Below are 23,408 nucleotides of genomic sequence, written 5' to 3'. Positions count from 1 at the left end.
TTCAAATGGTTGCTGCCTAATAATGTAGGGATTTTTAAAATAAAAAGAACATTATTAAATAATAAAGAAAAATGACTAACAATTATAAAGCTAAACACAAATACAGGACACCGCGTACAATCAAGAACCTCATCCGAAAGCGTACAATTCCCCAAGATTAAAGTGTTATTAAGTGAAGAATGATTAATTATAGTTTTACAAATTTCTTGGAAAACCGATCAAACTCGATATACTTGTACCGATGTATTTAACAATTATTTACAGGTCAATACGACAAATGTAACATTTTCTCGAAAAAAAATCAAAGGTATTTTCGTAAGAAAAGATTTTTTTTACAACCTTTTTAAATTTTTACAACCTTTTTGATTTTTTAACAACCTTTTGAAATTATTTACAACCTTTTTACATTTTTATACGCCCGGGACGGGACGTATTATGGTATACCATTGTCTGTCCGTCCGTCCGTCCGTCCGTCCGTCCGTCCGTCGTCCACACTTCGGACAATAACTCAAAAACGCTTTCACCAATTTCCATGAAACTTTAGTGAATTGTTTATATCTATTGACGTAAGCTCCCTTTCGTTTTTTTTTAATTTCAGATTTTAAGTTTTGGATTTATGGGGCTTTATTCATAAAAAAGGGGGAATTTTCAACACTTCGGACAATAACTCAAAAAGGCTTTCACCAATGTCCATGAAACTTTGGTGAATTGTTTATATCTATTGATGTAAGCTCCCTTTCAATTTTAATAAATTTCAGATTTTAAGTTTTGGATTTATGGGGCTTTATTCATAAAAAAAGGAGGATGTTTAACACTTCGGACAATAACTCATGAAGGCTTTCACCAATGTCCTTGAAACTTTGGCTAATTGTTTATATCTATTGATGTAAGCTCCCTTTCAATTTTTGTAAATTTCAGATTTTACATTTCCGTGTTATGAATTTTTATGCTAATAAAAGGGAAGATTTTCCAATTTTGGGACAATAACAAACACTTTCGTTAAAAGAGCACAGGACGTATCATGCGCCTAAGCGCAGCCCTTTATTTACAACTGCTTTTTAAATTTTGTTTTCTCGGAACGACCTCACACTATATCTCCGGAATATCAATAAGTTGCAAAATTGTACTGCTTATAATTGTAGTCAATTATTTCGGCTTGTCGTGATTTGACGTAGGGGAGGGGAATTTGCCCCTTCACCTAGCGTATTATATATATCAAGTGGCATGTTTCATGTCAAAGTTTAAACGGATAAAAAAAACATTGCAAATAATATTATGTTTCGTTTTTCATTTTTTTTTGTATTTTTTGCCTTTAACTTTCAGACTCCATGCACAGAGACATATTATAATACATGTAGTATATGTCTTTTCACTCTTGACCCCCCTCCCCCTATTCACATTTTTGGCGTGGGGACCTCTTCCGGGACGTCGAGTTGATCTCGATCGGATGTTTTTAAGCTCGGAATTTCGGGATTGATTCTTTCAGAATCCGGGAATTCTTTTTCGAAACTTTTTCGAAATTCGGGATGTCGGGATTTTTCTTCTTCAATGTTTCAATTCGGGACCACGGATTTTCATGTTTTTGCGGGGTCAGCTAGGACCCTTCCGATACCCCCTTTTTTCCTCCATGCTCACCAACAACTCCCGTCTGCTTTTTTTCTTCAAATTTAATAACTTAGATCTACAAAAAGGAACCAATTAAGTTGTTTTAATACATGAAGCCTTTGTGGGCTGTGTTTAGCCTTCGGATCCCAGATATTCGCTACTTCAGTTTAATCGCCAGGGACTAATGCTTTCAGACAAGGACTTTAATCTAATAATCTGCGACGGCCGTACATTCGACATTTATGTTAACCCTGTAAGCGCCTCTTATGTTATTTTTACTTCCCGTTAACGTTTACAGATCGCCATGTTCTGCCGACAAGGACCGTAAAGCCGATTATAACACGGATTTTCAAGACAAAAGTGACCATATTGATGACGTAAGTTCTTGAAACAAACAATTCTGATGTTTTCATCGTTAATTCACCGACAATATTCGTCAAATCTTAACATATAACTCCTTGAATTTTGTGCAACCGATACCGCTTCACCTCACCGAATCCCGGACAGGTTAATGTTGACATCACATGTTTCTCGATTAATTTAATTTTCCGCGTATTGATAGCAAGAAATTAATCAAGACGATTTCTTCTTACATGCAATTTTCGTCAGATTTAACGGTTGCAATTTTAAGAAATGTCAACGTTTACGAGATGTCAGAAAGGCTCGATTCATTTCCGTCAATAATCTATTTTTGCTTCGTGAAGGTAAATTCACTCTACGCTTGCGCGTAGTATTGAAGAGGGTCTCACAGGGACATTGCAACTTAATCTATACTTTCTCTGATTAGTAAAGCGCATGTTTCGTGTCTAAGTCCATTATAAATTGAAGGTTATTTCATGAAATATATAAAATTTGAGTCACTGATATACATAATTATAATAACTTTAAAACAAAATCAAGATAAGAAATACATGTATAATCTGATCATAATATACAAATTGGACTTCATATACTTCAAATATTGCTCCAGATGCCAGATGGGGGTGACAAAAGGATGGAAGTTTATTTCCCAAATCCCCATTTTTCTTTTTTTTTTTAAATTTACAATTACCACTTTTTCCCTTCTGATTCCCAGATTCCACCCTTTTCAACCCTATTATAAACTTGCTGTATCCCATTCCCACAAGGGTGAAAATTCTCTTTTAAAACAAGAAAAATGAATGATGGACACTTCAAATCTAAATCAAATACATTGTATATATAATATACATGATATACAACAATTAACTGAGTGGATAATTTGTTTTTTTATAACACAAATATATGGTTGTCACCTAGGATGCAGCAGCATTTGTCCTCGTTGTCACTGAGCAAAAGTTTAATAGAAAGAAATTACCAGTAGTTGAATTATTGAGAATAAATAAAAAGATTTATAATTTTCAAAGAAGTGGAACAAAAATATGTGAATCAATGTTTTACCTGAAAAGTCCTGTATACAAATGATGTTTTGTGGGCAGATTTGATCAGGATGTATACATTTTGCGGATCCAAGGGGGGGGGGGGATCTGGAGTTTACAGTGATATTGTTTGCCTTAAATTAGTGGAGAATTAAGGCTTTTTCCCCTGAAGAAGAATCCCAATTTGAAAAAAATGGCTTAAAATTATTCCCAAAAAGACAACTTATTTCCCAAACAGTGCAGTCTCAGTAGTAATTGTGCAAACTGAAAACACTCATTTAATCATTTATCATGCCTAAAATGACTATATGTGCACATTTGAGGGTATATTTATGTAAAATCACTGACAAAATGGGGTCATATTTTAAAGCAGGGTTTGACTCTTGAAAATGGGTCTGTAAATTGGAGTTTCAGTCAACCTCATGGTTTATTTTAAATTTCTCAATTTGATGAAAATGACACATATTTTCCCAATGAAAAAGGGAAGAGCTAGTTTTGAAAAAAGTCAACAATATCACTTAGGTTGGAACCCCCCATTTGTTTTCGGGACGATCAAGGCATTTGAAAAGGATGATATAGTTGGACCCCCCCCCTTATTACTCTGGGTTGGGAACCCCCCTGTGTATAGGTGTCGTACCTAGCATTATGTTGTCAGTTCCCTGCTAAAACAGGGGTTTCAGTCATTCAGCATGAATGGTTTTAAATCTCTTGGTAAATTTTAATTTATTGAATAAGTCCCCCCTTTTTATACGACCGAAAATTTGATAAATTTTCGTCGTATATTGCTATCACGTTGGCGTCGTCGTTGTCGTCGTCGGCGTCCGAATACTTTTAGTTTTCGCACTCCAACTTTAGTAAAAGTGAATAGAAATCTATGAAATTTTAACACAAGGTTTATGACCACAAAAGGAAGGTTGGTATTGATTTTGGGAGTTTTGGTTAAAACAGTTTAGGAATTAGGGGCCAAAAAGGGCCCAAATAAGCATTATTCTTGGTTTTCGCACAATAACGGTAGTTTAAGTAAATAGAAATCAATGAAATTTAAACACAATGTTTATGACCACAAAAGGAAGGTTGGTATTGATTTTGGGAGTTAAGGTCCCAACAGTTAAGGAATTAGGGGCCAAAAGGGACCCAAATAAGCATTTTTATTGGTTTTCGCACCATAAAGTTGGTATAAGTAAAAAGAAATCTATGAAATTTAAACACAAGGTTTATGACCATAAAAGGAAGGTTGGTATTGATTTTGGGAGTTTTGGTCCCAACAGTTTAGGAATAAGGGGCCCAAAGGGTCCAAAATTAAACTTTGTTTGATTTCATCAAAATTGAATAATTGGGGTTCTTTGATATGCCGAATCTAACTGTGTATGTAGATTCTTAATTTTTGGTCCCGATTTCAAATTGGTCTACATTAAGGTCCAAAGGGTCCAAAATTAAACTTAGATTGATTTTGACAATAAATGAATCGGTTGGGTTCTTTGATATGCTGAATCTAAAAATGTACTTAGATTCTTGATTATTGGCCCAGTTTTCAAGTTGGTCCAAATCGGGGTCCAAAATCAAACTTTGTTTGATTTCATCAAAAATTGAATAAATGGGGTTCTTTGATATGCCAAATCTAACTGTGTATGTAGATTCTTCATTTTTGGTTCTGTTTTCATATTGGTCTACATTAAAGTCCAAAGGGTCCAAAATTAAACTTAGTTTGATTTTAACAAAAATTGAAATTTTGGGGTTCTTTGATATGCTGAATCCAAACATGTACTTAGATGTTTGATTATGGGTCCAGTTTTCAAGTTGGTCCAAATCAGGATCTAAAATTATTATATTTTAAGTATTGTGCAATAGCAAGAAATTTTCCATTGTATGGTATTGCACAATAGCAAGAAATCTTTAATTTCACAGTATTGTGCAATAGCAAGACTTTTCAATTGCACAGTATTGTGCAATGGGAAGAAATATCTAATTGCACAATATTGTGAAATAGCATTTTTTTTTTAATTAGAGTTATCTTTCTTTGTCCAGAATAGTAAGCAAGAAATATCTAATTGCACAATATTGTGAAATAGCAAGATTTTTTTTTAATTGGAGTTATTTTTCTTTGTCCAGAATCAACTTAAATCTTTGTTATATATAATATACAATGTATATTCACTTTTTACTACCAACTGATAAATTAAAATAATCTTTACCATTCAGTGATAACAAGCAGTTTTTTTACATCTTAATATTTTATGATGTATTTAAATGAGTAGTTATTGTTGCAAACTCCATTAGAAATTTTAATTGAGATTAGTTTTGGAATAAAGGAAAGGGGGATGTGATTAAAAAAATTGGGTTCAATTTTTCTCATTTGAAATTTCATAAATAAAAAGAAAATTTCTTCAAACTTTTTTTTGAGAGGATTAATATTCAACAGCATAGTGAATTGCTCTAAGAGAAAACAAAAATATTAAGTTCATTAGAACACATTCATTCTGTGTCAGAAACCTATGCTGATCTATGCTGTGTCAACTATTTAATCACAATCCAAATTTAGAGCTGAATCCAGCTTGAATGTTGTCCATACTTGCCCCAACCGTTCAGGGTTCAACCTCTGCGGTCGTATAAAGCTATGCCCTGCGGAGCATCTGGTTATTATTGATAAGGTAAGATTTATAGGACTGGACGGTTGCATTACAATAGACAATATTTATTAGCATAAACACATTTACATTTAATGGTTATGGCATACAAAATTAAGACTATATTTTGACAATATTTAAATTGATTATAATTAGGGAGCTACCATTTGATTTTTATGGGGGGGGGGGGGGGGGAAGCTAGGATGAAAATCTTTGTCCTGCATTTTTTTAGCTGTTATCTCTGTCTTGCCTTTTTATTTTTCACTCTGTTTTGTCCTGTCTTTTTATTTTAGTTTATCCTGACTTTTTTTTACCTAAATTGTCGTCCTGACTGTTTAGCTCACCTGGCCTAAAAGGCCAAGTGAGCTTTTCCCATCACTTGGCGTCTGTCGTCCGTCTTCCGTCGTCGTTAACTTTTACAAAAATCTTCCCCTTTAGGAGTTCTTGCCCTTTATAGTCAATTTTTAACCATTTTTGGTAAATATCCATGATCTTTTACAAAAATCTTCTCCTCTGAAACTACTGGGCCAAATTATTCCAAACTTGGGCACAATCATCATTGATGTATCTAGTTTAAAGTTTGTGTTTTATTACCTGGCCAACCATCCAAGATGGCCGCCATGGCTAAAAATAGAACATAGGGGTAAATTGCAGTTTTTGGCTTATAACTCAAAAACCAAAGCATTTAGAGCAAATCTGACACGAGGTAAAATTGTTTATCAGGTCAAGATCTATCTGCCCTGAAATTTTCAGATGAATCAGACAATCCATTGATGGGTTGCTGTCCCTAAATTGGTAATTTTAAGGAAATTTTACTGTTTTTGGTTATTATCTTGAATATTATTATAGATGGAGATAAACTGTAAACAGCTATAATGTTCAGCAAAGTAAGATTTACAAATAAGTCAACATGACCAAAATGGTCAGTTGTCCCCTTTAGGAGTTATTGCCCTTTATAGTCAATTTTTAACCATTTTTAGCTCACCTGGCCCGAAGGGCCAAGTGAGCTTTTCCCATCACTTTGCGTCCGGCGTCCGGCGTCGTCCGTCGTCGTTGTTAACTTTTACAAAAATCTTCTCCTCTGAAACTACTGGGCCAAATTGAACCAAACTTGGCCACAATCGTCATTGGGGTATTTAGTTTAAAAAATGTGTGGCGTGACCTGGTCAACCAACCAAGATGGCCGCCACGGCTAAAAATAGAACATAGGGGTAAAATGCAGTTTTTGGCTTATAACTCAAAAACCAAAGCATTTAGAGGAAATCTGACATGGGGTAAAAATGTTTATCAGGTCAAGATCTATCTGCCCTGAAATTTTCAGATGAATCGGTCAACCCGTTGTTGGGTTGCTGCCCCTGAATTGGTAATTTTGTGGAAATTTTGCAGTTTTTGGTTATTATCTTGAATATTATTATAGATAGAGATAATCTGTAAACAGCAATAATGTTCAGCAAAGTTAGATTTACAAATAAGTCATCATGACCGAAATGGTCAGTTGACCTGTTAAGGAGTTATTGTCCTTTATAGTCAATTTTTAACCATTTTTCTTAAATTAAAGTAATCTTTTACAAAAATCTTCTCCTCTGAAACTACTGGGCCAAATTCAATCAAACTTGGCCACAATTGTTATTGGGGTATGTAGTTTAAAAGATGTGTCGTGTGACCTGGTCCACCAACCAAAATGGCCGCCACGGCCAAAAATAGAACATAGGGGTAAAATACAGTTTTTGGCTTATAACTCAAAAATCAAAGCATTTAGAGCTAATTTGACATGGGGTACAATTGTTTATCAGATCAAGATCTTTCTGCCCTGAAATTTCCATACGAATTAGGCAACCCTTTGTTGGGTTGCTGCCCCTGAATTGGTAATTTTAAGGAAATTTTGCTTTTTTTGGTTATTATCTTGAATATTATTATAGATAGAGATAAACTGTAAACAGCAATAATGTTTAGCAAAGTAGGATTTACAAATAAGTCAACATGACCGAAATGGTCAGTTGACCCCTTTAGGAGTTGTTGTCCTTTATAGTCAATTTTTAACCATTTTTCGTAAATCTTAGTTATCTTTTACAAAAATCTTCTCCTCTGAAACTACTGGGCCAAATTAATCCAGACTTGGCAACAATCATCTTTGGGGTATCTAGTTTTAAAAATGTGTCCGGTGACCCGACTTTGAAATCAAGATGGCCGCCACAGCTAAAAATAGAACATAGGGGTAAAATGCAGTTTTTGGCTTATAACTCAAAAAACAAAGCATTTAGAGCAAATCCAACACAGGGTCAAATTGTTTATCAGATCAAGATCTAACTGCCCTATAATTTTCAGATTAATCTGACAACCCATTGTTGGGTTGCTGCCCCTGAATCGGTAATTTTAAGGAAATTTTGCTGTTTTTGGTTATCATCTTGAATATTATTACAGCAAGAGATAAACTGCAAACAGCAATTATGTTCAGCAAAGTAAGATTTACAAATAAGTCAACATGACCAAAATGGTCAATTGACCCCCTAAGGAGTTATTGTCCTTTATAGTCAATTTTTAACAATTTTCATAAAATTTGTAAATTTTTATTAACATTTTCCACTGAAACTACTGGGCCAAGTTCATTATAGATAGAGATAAATGTAAGCAGCAAGACTGTTTAGTAAAGTAAGATTTACAAACACATCACCATCACCAAAACACAATTTTGTCATGAATCCATCTGCTTCCTTTGTTTAATATTCACATAGACCAAGGTGAGCGACACAGGCTCTTTGGAGACTCTAGTTCGTAAATATCCATGATCTTTTACAAAAATCTTCTCCTCTGAAACTACTGGGCCAAATTAATCCAAACTTGGCCACAATCATCATTGATGTATCTAGTATAAAGTATGTGTTTTATTACCCGGCCAACCATCCAAGATGGCCGCCATGGCTAAAAATATGGAACATAGGGGTAAAATGCAGTTTTTGGCTTATAACTCAAGAACCAAAGCATTTAGAGCAAATCTGACGGGAAAAAAAATGTTGAACAGGTCAAAATTTATCTGCCCTGAAATTTTCAGATGAATCAGACAACCCATTGATGGGTTGCTGCCCCTAAATTGGTAATTTTAAGGAATTTTTACTGTTTTTGGTTATTATCTTGAATATTATTATAGATGGAGATAAACTGTAACAGAATTAATGTTCAGCAAAGTAAGATTTACAAATAAGTCAACATGACCAAAATGGTCAGTTGACCCCATTAGGAGTTATTGCCCTTTATAGTCAATTTTTAACCATTTTTTCGTAAATCTCCATGATCTTTTACATAAATCTTCTCCTCTGAAACTACCGGGCCAAATTAATCCAAACCTGGCCACAATCATCATTGATGTATCTTGTTTAAAAATTGTGTTTTTTGATCCCCCCAACCAACCAAGATGGCCGCCACGGCTAAAAATAGAATATAGGGGTAAAATGCAGTTTTTGGCTTATAACTCAAGAACCAAAGCATTTAGAGCAAATCTGACAAAGGGTTAAATTGTTTATCTGGTCATGATTTCTCTACCCTGAAATTTTAAGATGAATGGGACAACTCGTTGTTAGGGTGCTGCGCCTAAATTGGTCATTTTAAGGAAATTTTGCTGTTTTGGGTTATTATCTTGAATATTATTATAGATAGAGATAAACTGTAAACAGCAATAATATACAGCAATTTAAGACTCAAAAATAAGTCAAAATGACCAAAATGGTCAATTGACCCCCTAAGAAGTTATTGTCCTTTATAATCAATTTTTAACAATTTTCATAAAATTTGTAAATTTTTACTAACATTTTCCACTGAAACTACACGGACAAGTTCATTATAGATAGAGATAATTGTAAGCAGCAAGAATGTTCAGTAAAGTAAGATGTACAAACACATCACAATCACCTAAACACAATTTTGTCATGAACTGTCTGCTTCCTTTGTTTAATTCACACTAGAACACACCCGTGATATCGCGGGTCCGTGACTGAATTAATGTATATAACTAAGCGTATGCCTTATTTTAGTATTGGTATTCATCTGATAAAGTCATGCCGATAATAAAAGACGCACAGTTTTCTCTGCTTTCAAAATCTTTCTGTTTGAACCCGTCGACCTCGAAACTATCAATTATTGGTAATATTAATAATTTGGAAAACAAAAGGGCCTGGAATGGATTATTTTTTACTCAACAGTATACAGCAAAATTCTAAATACACCGTTTGGTGGTGCGCCTGTCAGATGTGGAACGTACAGATAAGGTAATGGTACCAGTCTTGTATTACAACTTCAAAACATGGAGGGAAACAAAATAGTGCATTTTTTTCTGAATTTTTTTCTGAACTCAATTTTTTCTGTTTGATTATAGGTTTATGCTGAATTGAAACATATATATAGACTTTAAAAAAAATCTTGCATCTTTTGGGGATATCAATCCAGGAAAGTGGAAGGATATCATGTTTACTGGAAGTGGTGCGGCCTAGTAAAAATAGCAAACAGAAAGTAGAAAAAAAATGTTTTGACTTCAGGATTGCGTAACTTTTTATTCTTCGTGGCAACACCCTCTTTTTTTCTCGATTAAATCACAATTTCACATTAGTACATACATGATATGAACATGAAATTTTTTTTCTATGTAGCATTTTTTATTTTTGTATTTTCAAAGATCAGCTGTTTAGCATGTAAGCCTATGGAGCAGTCAATTACAAGACTGCAACCTAATAGGTAACAGGTGAATATACTATTGGTATCGGTGTCGGACTCGATCCGGAACTTCTTAATTATTGGCAATATTAGTTACGTGGAAAACAAAGGGGCCTGGAGTGGTGTAATTTTTAATCAACACCATTGTACTATATTAGTTATATATAAAGTTGAATTCTTTGATTAATCGTTTTTACGTGATGACGGCTGACAAATTGGACCTCGTAATTTTAGTATTATAGATATACCAAAGTGAGCGACACAGGCTCTTTAGAGCCTCTAGTTTTTTTTTGCAAGTGTCTCATCCTGATTTTTTTTTTACTCAAAACTCCTGTCCTGCCTATTTTTTTTCAAATTTCATCATAGCCCCCCCCCCCCCCCCCCCTAAAAATCATATGGTAGCTCCCTTATACTAGAGTGACAGTTGTATTCACAGCTAAGAAGAAAAAGACTAAAAATATCAACAATTAACACATTATTAATGTTCATGAACAATTAAAAAAAGAACACAAACAAAAATTAGGTTGCATATTAAAAGAAATATAAGTTATACAGATGTTCTCAATAAAAAAAAACAATCATTAATACATGTATACTTTATGGTGATTATTATAAATAATGACTGCATGGTACATGTGGTAGTCTGCTATTTAAAAGTGCAGTCAAATGCTTCAGTGTTATAGCAGACTGCAATTTAATAAAATTGAAATTAAGATTTTTATTAATATTTTGTATATAGGTATCCCTCAATGATGTATAGCATGGACAGATTGAGAAGAAATAGTATTCATCCTCAATTTCTTGTCTGTTACAGGATAAGCAAATGCGTTTACTTCTTTCAATGTTGGTATAAAGCCCTCTTTCAATGGCTAGGGAACGGGCACTTAGTTTAAATTTACTGAAAACTGATCTGTCCGGGAGTTGGAACCCCCCTTGTTTTTTTGGCTGATCAATGCATTTGAATGGGGACATATAGCTAGAACCCAACCCCCCCCCCCCCCCCCCCCCTTTTTAAAATGGCTGGATCCGCCCCTGCTAGTATTATCATTATGGATTAAAGTTTGAATACAGAATGTCAAGGTTTTTACAAGAGAACTAATTAGAAAGTTTTCATATAAATAATTATAAGCTTTAAAGGGGCACTAGCTGTCAAATTCATGTTCACCGATTTGACTCCAATTTTCATATTTTATTTATAACAATGTAAAACATTTATCCAAACTTTCAAAAGTGTGAAATAAGCAGTTTACAGAGCATAGAGTCAATAACATGTAGTTTCGTTTCTGTGTATTTTAGTCTAGACTCCTTTTAATTAAATATTGAGTTTACCCCAGATGCCCAAATAAGTGATGTAAACATAAATATACTAATAATTATATATAAATAGATTACGCCAACACGTGCATTTGAAATTTTATATGTCTGTTTAATTTAATTTTAAAGAATTAAAAATACATGTTTCTCGCCATTTTTACATGCAGAAGAAAGATTTTTAGGGATTCGAATCAGTCATTAAAGGATTTACCTTTGTTTCACTTTTAATGTTGACATTCTTTTCCTTTAAATAAACAGTACACGTACAAAGCATGCTTGTCCATCTCTCGTTAAATTGAAGTTCACATGAATACGGATTTAATGAGGTAGACTTATTCACTTGCAAGTGAATTTTTTAGCTTAATTTGACAAAATTGAACCATTTGGCTTCTAACAGCGAATTATTATTTCACTATTTCACTCTTATTATTGATTGAACAAAAACAAATCATACTTTAAATTTGTGTGCATCTCGTAGCTAGTGCCCCTTTAATACTACTTTTAACAGCAGCCTAGGGTTGGAAAAAAATTTGTATAGAATTTGAGTGTATATTAATAAGTTCGTTTTGGTTTCAGTTAGCTGTTTATTTCCTGTTTACAGTCGGGGGCAATCATTATTTAAGATGTAAGTAAATACTATTTACTTGTATAAGTAAATTTGTAAGATTTTTATTTTATTTTCAAAGTTTGAATTATCTCCTCTTAATCTTAAATTATCATCCAAAAATCAACTTTTACAAGTACATTTATTTTACAACCCCTTAAATTCCAGGAGGAAATCTAGCCAATATTTAAAAGGGGTTTCTAACCCAGGATAAAGGGGCATTGCAACAATACGTCCCCATGAATAATGAATAATAATAAATATATTTATTAAAGTGTTGCCTCTTGATTGCCATAAAACATATACCATGTATACCTGTACAACATTTATAATATTTACACATACGACAATCAATATCCAGCCATAAACACTGGCTTATGAGACATTGTAAATGCATTGATCATCCCCAAAAAAGGTGTCCCCCCCCCCCCAAATCTACCAATTCTCAAGTTTTTGTACATATACATATGTAGATCAAATCATGTCTAAACCAAACTTCTGTTTTGCTACCTTCTTGAAAACTATAAAAGGAGACTAAGTTTACCAAATGGTGTCTATTTCGGATTTACTATATATTTGTCTAGAAACAGTTAAAGGGGGTACAAATTGCAAACACCTTGATAAATTAATTTGTCTCCTTTTACTTTTCATAAGATTTTGACCAAAAATTGACAAAAATATTAATTTATATGAAAAAAAATTGAACCACACATGTTATCTGAAATTTCATTGACATGCAGTTTGACAAAAACTAATTTTGATCATGGAGAATCTTTATATTTCCTTAGCAAAATAAAGTACATGTAATTTAAATGTTCAGCTGATTTTACAGAGTTATCTCCCTGTAGTGTTATATACCACCTTACAGAAGTTTTATATGGAATTGTGAACAAAGGGAGATAACTGAAATTAAAAAATTAAAAAATGATTATATCTTAAACTGACCAAGCAATATCCTCTTGGGAAGTCAAGGTCGTCAAGAAATGCCATTTTGGTCTACTTAATATATCCTGAAAACGTCTTGAAAAATTATTGATACAATTATATAAAGTAAGTATGTTCCCTATTGCAATTTTGAAAACAAAGATAATATATCCTTCTCAAAACAATCAGTTTTCTAGAACTTTTTCCTTCATGCCTGCATCTTTGTTTATATGAGATGACTTAGAGGTCAAGTGATTATTGACTGTTGAGAACAATTATGTCCCCTGAACTGAAAAATATCATGAAACTGTAACCATTCAAACATTTTTATGCGCCACTTGGGGTTTTACCAGTTGGTGCATGTTTCCATTTGCTTTTCTGTCTGTCTCTCTTTATGTTAAAGTTATTGGTCCAGGTAATTTTTGATGAAGTTGAAATCCAATCAATTTGAAACTTAGTACAAATGTTTTCTATGATATGATCTTTTAAATTTAATTGCCAAATTAGACTTTTGACCCCAATTTCACAGTTCACTGAATATAGAAAATGATAGTGTGAGTAGGTCATCCCTGTACTAGGGACACATTTTTGTTTGTAATTCCATAAAAAGCCTGCTTATAAGCTAATTAGTTATGAAATTACATCACAGGGGCAGATCCAGCCATTTAAAAAAAGGGGGGGGGGGGGGGGGGGTCCCAACCCAGGATAAAGGCAGGGTTTCAACCACATGTTCCCATTCAAATGCATTGATCTTCCAAATAAAAGGCAGGGTTACAACCCCCTGAAACCCCTGCCTGGATCTGCCAATGCAAGATCAGTACTCTTTACAATAATTGTATGATTCATTGAGATTTAGGAGGAATCCTTTCACTTTTTAAATCTTTTTTTTGTTCACTTTTTTTTCTTTTAAAATACCCCCAACATGCAATAGCTGGAGCCTAAAGTTTTCTCCTTCTATAAAGTAGCAGGAGCAAATAGTATTAGACTGTGGCCATCCTTCCATCTTTTGAAATCAAACTTTTGTCTCTTCTTTCTTTTTTTCTTATTCTTTCCTTTTGTCTATATTCATTTATATTGACTTTTTGTGATTAAGATTAAAGTTGGGAAAAGAAATGGGGAATGTGTTAAAGCAACAACAAACCGACCATAGAGTAGACAACAGCCTAAGGCCAACAATGGATCTTCAATGTAGCGAGAAACTCCAAAACCCGGAGGTGTCCTTCAGCTGACCCCTTAAAAAATATGTACATGTATACTTATTGAGTGATGTCATACTAAACTCTGAATTATATGTTTATTGTCTTCATGTAATCAAAATCTCTACATGTAATGATGTACATGTATGTGTCTTAGGCTTGATTTTGATATATATATATATCTTCATGGGTTAAATAATCATTAATACTGGTAGTAAAAAAAAACCAATATAATGCAATGAAATGGACATTCTTTTAAGATCCTATCCAGAGAATTTCACACCACTTATAAATAGTATTTTATACAGATGAAAAAGTAAGAAATAATGTGTATTTGAATATCAATATTTGTCAAGAAAACTTTAAAAAGCAAATTAATATCATAGAAGTTGCACATGAAACTATGTACGAAGGGAGATAACTCAAATGTATAACTATAATATTTAGCTAAGGTGGCAGTTATTTTCATAAGTAGGGTCCAACTGACTGCCAAAGAGTGGGCATTCTGCAGTCATGCTTTAGTGATTCCCTATACATTGTATTTGTTGTCAACCAAGTCCCTCTTATTTTACCATTAATCTTTTGTGAATGTATGAATTAATTTTCCTGAAAAATCATACAAGCTTATACGCCTTTACAATTTATGGTTTCAAGTATCTAACTGTGTGCATACTCATGTGAATATAGAAAACCTGCATGGAAATTTTAGAATTAATAAAATTCAATCATTGCAAATAACGCAAAAATGCATTATTGCTCTTATGCAAATCTGATCCCCACCTTCAAAATCCTGCTAATATCTGGAATTTTAGGCAAATTTCTTAAATATTCAATGAATCCAATTCTTGTCTGCACCTGTCTTAACCATCAAATTAAAATCAAGATATGAAATGTTTATTGAAAACTGATATACCCCATAAGTAGCTCTGATTGGATGCCATCAATTGAGGAGACCCGAATTTTGACTTCTGACTGGTCCCATACGTGAAGGAAATCAACCTGTGTATGCAACTACTTACTTTGGTAGTACATTTGTACAATAACCATAATATTTACATTCCTAGTTTATTCTGTCCACATGATATAACTATATGATTCATTACTTAGCTATAACAAAATTTTTGCATGGGACACATATATGTATTGGTACAAGAAAATCTCACTTTCTTAAAATATCCTGGGTTTGTACCAAACTTTGATAGAAGCTTGTTAACAATCATAAGTCATAATCCAGTAGGAAATTTCGTAAAAGATGATTTCCTTTTTCTGTTTATTACTTATAAATGGACTTAATTTGTCTCCCATTTAACATATTACATACAGTCTGCAGTTAGAAGTTTTATAACATTTGTTAAATTCATTAATTATAACCATCCTGGATTTTTACCAAACTTGACAGATGCTTCTTACAATAAAAAGAAATATTCATAGTGTCAAGAGCAAACATTTGTTTTTAACATTTTTGTTCCTCTATTCTACATTTTAATTAAGTTGCATTAATTGTTTGAACCACATTTTGTAATTGCATCTTCTATTAACATGCATTTTAGTTAAGAAATTAAACAGATAAATCATCCTGCAATGTTGAAACTTTCTTCTTTATTATTTGACTTGCTCATTCAATAAATTTATCAGTGGCGGATCCAGAAATTTTCAAAAGTGGGGGCACACTAACTGTCTAAGAGGGGGCCTGCTCCAGTCATGCTACACTGATTCTCTATATAAGCAACCAATTTTTTTCCCAAAAATGGGGGGCCCGGGCCCCCTGCCCCCCTAAATCCGCCTCTGTTTATGTATATATATCAACTCTTGTATGACTCTATAGATTGCATTCTGTATTCATTTTTTACAAGTGTTTGAAACGTTTTATTTCATTAACCATTGTTAACTATAAATCTCTTAGTGCTTCCCATATCACACTGAAAACTTTGACAACAAAAAAAGACTTTAAGATCAAGTAATTGTATAAATGTATTTTGTTTAAGATCAAGTAATTGTATAAATGTATTTTGTTTAAGATCAAGTAATTGTATAAATGTATTTTGTTCAAGATTGCAGACCTTTTAGCAAAATTAAAAAAAACAATTCATTTATAAACTTGACTCCCCAAAATATTTTTGTTTTGGCACTAAAACTTGCATAAAATATTATCCCCATAAAAAAACAGCCCGATTTGATATACTGTTAGATTCTCATGTCTTTTTTAAATTTAATATTTGTAATATTTTGTCTTCACATTGATCACAAACTAAAACAATTGTTTACGCTGATGACACTATCAATACTAAAATTAAACCATTTAATCTTCCTTTCTATCTGTTATGTATGTTTCATCACAGACAAAGCAAAAATCATTTGTAACTGAGTCTTGTATTTTAAGCCAATTATATATAAAGTTTGGTAAATTCCTTACATCTTGCACAAATTTTATTAATACCAAAACAACATAGATAGGATATTAATTAAAATATAGTATTTTTCACATGTTTTTTGTACGATTTGAAGGGGAAAAATGTTAGACTATATCAGGCTGTCGTTGCTGCTCAATAAATAGCCATTCATTGATAAATGGATAGAAATTTATAAAAAAAAATATATATTTTTTTTAAAAGTAAATCAGATTCTGTTTATATACTGAAAATTTCTTTTTCAGTGTTAAGAGACTGCAATACAAGTTGGTTGAAACACATCAAACTTAACATTATGGATGGGATGTTGATGGAATGGGAGAAAATGTTGCCTGACCCTAATGAACTTGATGACCTTGACATGATAGACAATGACCTCCCCTTGTTTGATAGAAAAAACGAGTCACCTAGTATACTGGATAGTGCAAATATGGAAGACTTTAATACTACAGACAATTCCATTCAAAGTCACAAGCCAAAGGATGTAATTCTGCATGGTAAACAGGTAGGGGAAATAACTCAGTTATCTGTTGTCCAAGATAGTGCAGAAACTCTAAAGTTGATAGATGAACTTAACTCCACTAACATGACTAAGACTCCTGAGGAAAGTCTTCCTGATGTGTCAAAAAGGAAAAAAAATGAAAAAGAGATGGTGCATGATAAGACCAAAACTAATGACCACACGACAACTGATCAATGTTATGTGAATGGAGAGGTCAAGAAAAGGGAACCCAAGGTACCTACTCACACGGAAATACAGGGAAAACCATGCAATGGTAGTGATTATGATAAAAGTTTGACTAGTAATTTTGAAAACTGCGTAGACTCTCCTCTTCAAATTAGTGATGTAAGAACAGGAGATATACCGCCTGAAAAAGAATTTCAGTCTCAGGCGAAAAAAAGTAAGATAGATGAAATTGATGAAAATCATTTACCTGCTGGAGAGATCAATAAAGAGGACAACAATAAAGACAGTAGTGGTATTGATCTTGCAATTTCAAATGTAACAGGATCAGTTAATTCATCTAAAAATGAAATAGCCGCTGAATCCGATGTATCACAAGGAGACAAAAAAGATTTAAGCAAAAATAACAATGTTCTGGAAAGGGTAAAAAATCAGGAAAATAAAAATCTTAATTCATCAGAAGTTTCTAATGATATAGACATTAATTTAACTAAAAGTAATAATCAAAGGGAGATAACTCCCAATGAAAAAAATGACAATCATCAGGAAAAGAAGAATGATGAATATAATGACTTTGTTATGCTAGCTATAAAGGAAGAACCTATGGATTATGATGAATATGCAAAACCTGAAGAATTCATGACCAATTTTTATAATGATATGGATGGCCTGGTCAATGAGAGTGGTCAAGGGGATGGCTTTGGTGAACTGGATGCCTTTGGCACAAGCTGTCCTGTAACTGATTATACATTAACAGAAATGGGGATGTTTCAGTGTGTATACTGTAGCGTGAAGCTTCCATCATTTGAAGAATTTGAAACACATTTAAATTTGAGGCATAGTACAATGTACAAATGCAAATATTGTGGAGCTAAGTTTTACCGATCACAGAAACTTGCTATTCATTGTCGTATTTCACATTCGGAAGAAAAGGCCAGTGAAAACATGAAATCTGTTTATAAAAACAATAAACTTACACCTAGTACAGTTACAAAGAGAAAAAAGGCCAAAGTATACAGAGATGAAGACGGCAACCAAATATATAAGTGTGCTTATTGCTCTAAACAATTTAGGGTTCAACAAGCAATGGCATCCCATGTAAGAAATGCTCATATTTATTTAACTACACAAAACAAAGATGCTAAGATTAAAAAGGGAAAGAATAGTCATGGAAAATTGGTGAAACAAAAAGTTCGTCCTGAGACTGAAAATTCTAATCACGACAAAGGGAATGAGAATGTGAAGGATGAAGAAAAAGAACAGAATGACACTGATAAAGAAACTACACGAAGACAAGATGATAAAAAGCCAGTTCTACCTTACAGAAATATGTCATTTGAGTCAGATTCTAGTCAAATAGAAGAATCTCTAGCTAATGCTGACTGTTCTTTGAAAAGAGAATTAAAAAGTAATCAAATTTATCATTGCTCAAAATGTACGAAATGGTTTTATCGTGAGAAACAAATGGAAAATCATGAAAAGAACTGCACTGGAATTAAACAAGAACCTGTTTTCGAGGAAATAGAACCAAAAAATAAAATGGATGTTGATAGTCAAGACACTGAACAGAAACATGAGAAAGGCAGAGTAGTAAACCAGACTGAAATAAACAATGTTGAATCAAAAATTAGGTCTGAGATTACTAAAAAGTTACGAGAGAAAATGTTAAAGAAGAAAAGCAAGGGTGTAACAATTATCAGCAAATCAGGAAATACCCACCATGTTAAAGCATGTAAAGAGAGAATTAAGCCATGTGAAGATAACTTCCTTCCAAAGTACTTCTGTAAATATTGTCCGTCCTCATTCGAAGAAGGAAAGGTATTGAACTTGCACCTACTTAAACATTTAGGTGATGTTGTTCGGAGAGCAGACCATTATAAATGTAAAATATGTAAATGTTTAAAGAGATCTACACCTATGTTATTGCACTTACAGAAACACACTAGTTATGAAGTCAAACAACTGTATCAGTTACCAGCCATCCCAGAGTGCAGTATTTGTGGAAAGCCATATTTAAATGGTCCACGTCTCAAAAATCATATGTTAAAACATGGCAATTGCAACAATAACACAAATCCTTTGAATTTAGATGCGGTTATAAAAGCTGGCTTAGTCAGCAGTTCCATTGCAAGTACATGTTTAAACGTTAAAAGAAATGAAAACACTTCTTGTTTAAACAGCACTGAAACAAACAGTGAACATATATACAGTGATATGGTTTCATCAAATGGGAAAATTGATGAATCCTTATTTATGTCCCAGAGACCTGTTAGTTTAGATGACATACCTTTTCAGTGTGGTATGTGTCGGGCTCGTTTCCCGAACTCACAATATCTTCTTCATCATATCACACTTCATATGCAAGGACCGTATGTATTTAAAATAGAAGTAGACAAAAAGGATAAGAACAAGAAAGAAAAAGCTGAAAGACCAAAATTAACTAGTGGCAACATTATGGTTCAGAGACAATCTGTTACGGTACCAAAAGCAACGCACAAGATGGAAACATTAAAATCTATAGATATCTCGGGCACTACATCCTTGACAACACAAATGGCCAAGCCTATACCTATAATTATTAATATGCCAGATATCAAGAGATATTCAAATGATACTACTGGTTTCCAAATGACAACTGGTACCAGCTGTAACACTGTGAATTCCATTGCTCAGGATCATATGTACACCACCTCAATTTTACCACAATCAAATGCTTCACTTGTATCAATACAGACTGATAATCAGGATAATCATAATAATGATCATGATTCTTCAGAAACTGAATCATGTATTTCTTCAAATGTTGAATCACTGCCTGACTATGATACAGATGAATGCATACAAATGGAAAAACAAGCAAATAAAAAAGTCAAAACAGCGAAAACTGTGAAACGAACATCTTCTATTTGTGAAGGAAAAAATAATGTATTTGCAAGTACTAGGGTCGCAAATTTTAAGAAATGTTTTGATATTGCTAGTGGAGAATGGTTTGAATGTCCGTATTGTTTATTTTTATGCCAGACATCCGCTGAACTGGAACTTCACATGCATAATCACAATGAGGATAAGGATCTAAAAAGTGAACCATGTCCAGTGTGTGATCGAAAGTTTGTATCTAAATGGCATCTCTCAAGACATTTATCATCTCATAAACAAAATCTGTATTTGTGTGCTTTCTGTGATCAATCTTTTGCAACCTCAGTTCTCGTCATGGAACATATGGCCGAAGTGCATCAACGATGACTGTGATAAATCATATATCATCACCTCAGTGTCCGTCATGGGACAAATGGCTTGAGTACATCAACAATGTCCGTGATGAATTAATTATATATCACCACATCAGTTCTCGTCATGGAACATATATGGCCGTAGTACATCAACAATCCCCGTTAAAAATCATATAAACCACCTCTATTCTTGTCATGGAACATATAACTGAAATACATCAACAATGGCTGAAGTACATTAACTATGTCCATGATAAATCATATATCTCACCTCAGCTCTTAACACGGAACATTTGGCTGAAGTACATCAACAATGACAGTGATTTTACTGAGCACTTAACAATTATAGATATACATTCGATTCCTTGGACATTTTGTACATTATATACTGTAAAATCAGAAATCGTCAGGCTTTATTAAAAATGTGAATAATTCGACTATCACAATATAATAAGAACTCACATGCTCAAATATTACATGTACATCATATATGTATGCATATTTTGATTGAAATCACAATTATTAGACTCAAATTTTTTTCCATGTTTCAAATATCTCAAAAATAAATGAAGGCAACTTGAACAATCAATTCTGAATTTACAGTATACAATAATTTATTTGCCAATTATCACCAATAACCCAATTACCATTGGGTTCTGTTATTACAAACTTTTATAATACAAGTTGTCTCCCTTTGTTAATTGTAGACTCAGGTTCTGAAACAGACAATATATCATGCTATTCTGTAACTGACCCTGTTATTAGAGATTCATTTGTACAAGTTTATTTACTTTAAGATAAATCACCATAGGCGGACCCAAGGGACCCTGCCCCCCCCCCCCCCTTTTTGGTGGGGGAAAATTTAGTTGTTTATATAGGGAATCACTGAAGCAAGACTAGAGCGGGCCCCCCACTCATGAAACCACTTATAAAAAGTTCTGGATCCGCCACTGATCATATCAGTTTTCAGTTACTTAAAAGATCTTTTTGGGGAAAAAATCATTTCGCTGTAATGTGTGTGACCTTTAAGTTTTTCAAAATATTTTAATTACATTTAATCTTTTGTTTAGTTAGTTACATTTAATTATAAAAGTTTCATTAATTTTTTTTAAAGAAAGGTTAAAATCCAAAATATATTTCAAGCTTTGTATGCTGTACGTATTATGACCATTTCAAAACTAATGTCTTCAATGGGCAAAGGGAAGCAACTTCTGTTAAAAAAAAGTCTGTAAGTTCAACTGTTTTCATTAAAAATAATAGTTTATAAATATTAGAAATATGATACAAAGCAAAATTATTACAGAACAGATTTTAGTTTTTTCAAAAAAGATTGAATTGAAATTGTATTCTTGTCGTTTTAACAAAAAAGAAAATAATTTCGTGTCATATTGTAATACAAATGTATAAATCAATCAAAATCATGTGCTTCTTATATGACAAACATATGATTAACTCCATTATTTGGCAATTAAAATTTTCAAATGTTGTAAAATACTTTTAATTCCTTTAAAAATTATGCAAAAAAATATATTTAGGATGATAATGTGCAGAAATTTTGCTGTGATCAGGTGATGCCATAATCTTAACCTAATTTTATGGTTTATTGATGGGTGAGTTTATAAATAGCTGAAGTGACATTAGGTTTTACCCTGTAAACTCAGATCAAGTACCAGTTTAGGAAGCGTCACTTTTACCATTCCCCAGTTATGTCCCTTTATAACTTTATATGATATGCAAGTTGGGTGCATCATCTGTGTCCCATAGACACATTCCCAATTTATTTTAATGTCGGACTAATATCTCAAAGACTATTGGCATATCCAAGCTATCAATTGAGTAAGAAAGATACATGTATTATTGTATGGGCTCTCTTATTCTATTTTCAAATAAAAAAGGAGCTTAACAATTTTTGAAAGTCTATAATGAGTTCTGAACCAATAGAGGTATTTAGTAAGACTGATTTCATTGAATCAATCTTTTCATTGTAAATACATGAGGGCCTTTCAAAACTCTAGTGTAGGGTCGATGGGGTTAGGAATACAAGTGAACAAGTCTGCATTTGAAAGTGTAAATTTGTTGACATTTACAATAATGACCATAGCTATTGATATCAGGGTAAAATTACATTTTTTATGAGACATAAAACAATTATTTTTTAGTTTTATAATATATATTGAATTTTGTTATTTAATGAACTTTAATGTTACAAAAATGTACTTTTAGTTAAATATATTCTACTTGTTCATATTATAAATTTTATCAGTAGATCATAATTTTTTGATTATGCAAATTACTGTAAATTCTGAAATTATTGCGTGCATTTATTATTGCGTGCATTTATTATTGTGATTTTGTCATTTGAGTCTGAAATGCCATTTTTGTCGAGCCTTCGACTTTAGTCGAAAAAGCGAGACTAAGCGATCCTACATTCCGTCGGCGTCGTCGGCGGCGGCGTCCACAAATATTCACTCTGTGGTTAAAGTTTTTGAAATTTTAATAACTTTCTTAAACTTCACTGGATTTCTACCAAACTTGGACAGAAGCTTTTTTATGATCATAAGATAGTATTCAGAAGTAAATTTTGTGAAAATAAAATTCAATTTTTTCTGTATTTTACTTTTAAATGGACTTAGTTTTTCTGCGGAAAAACATAACATTCACTCTGTGGTTAAAGTTTTTAAAATTTTAATTACTTTCTTAAACAATCCTGGGTTTGTACC

At 32.9% G+C, this 23,408-nt stretch overlaps 1 protein-coding gene across 1 annotated transcript; it reads left to right on the top strand.

Moving 5' to 3' along the window:
- The first annotated feature begins 1,872 nt into the window (after positions 1 to 1,872).
- Positions 1,873 to 23,012, top strand: LOC134693823 (zinc finger protein Xfin-like). The gene is made up of 3 exons (XM_063554733.1): positions 1,873 to 1,982; positions 12,218 to 12,266; positions 17,019 to 23,012. The coding sequence occupies exon 3, from the start codon at positions 17,069 to 17,071 to the stop codon at positions 20,699 to 20,701; it is 3,633 nt and encodes a 1,210-aa protein (XP_063410803.1). The 5' UTR covers positions 1,873 to 1,982; positions 12,218 to 12,266; positions 17,019 to 17,068; the 3' UTR covers positions 20,702 to 23,012.
- Positions 23,013 to 23,408: the final 396 nt, after the last annotated feature.

This window comes from Mytilus trossulus, chromosome 12, assembly GCF_036588685.1.
Source record: "Mytilus trossulus isolate FHL-02 chromosome 12, PNRI_Mtr1.1.1.hap1, whole genome shotgun sequence".
Classification (NCBI taxonomy): Eukaryota; Metazoa; Mollusca; class Bivalvia; order Mytilida; family Mytilidae; genus Mytilus; species Mytilus trossulus.
Note: the sequence above shows the minus strand (reverse complement) of the source record. Positions and strands in the feature narration are given on the sequence as shown.

Excerpts from the sequence above, each read along its gene's own strand:
- LOC134693823 (XM_063554733.1), top strand. The coding sequence starts at position 17,069 with ATGGATGGGATGTTGATGGAATGGGAGAAAATGTTGCCTGACCCTAAT.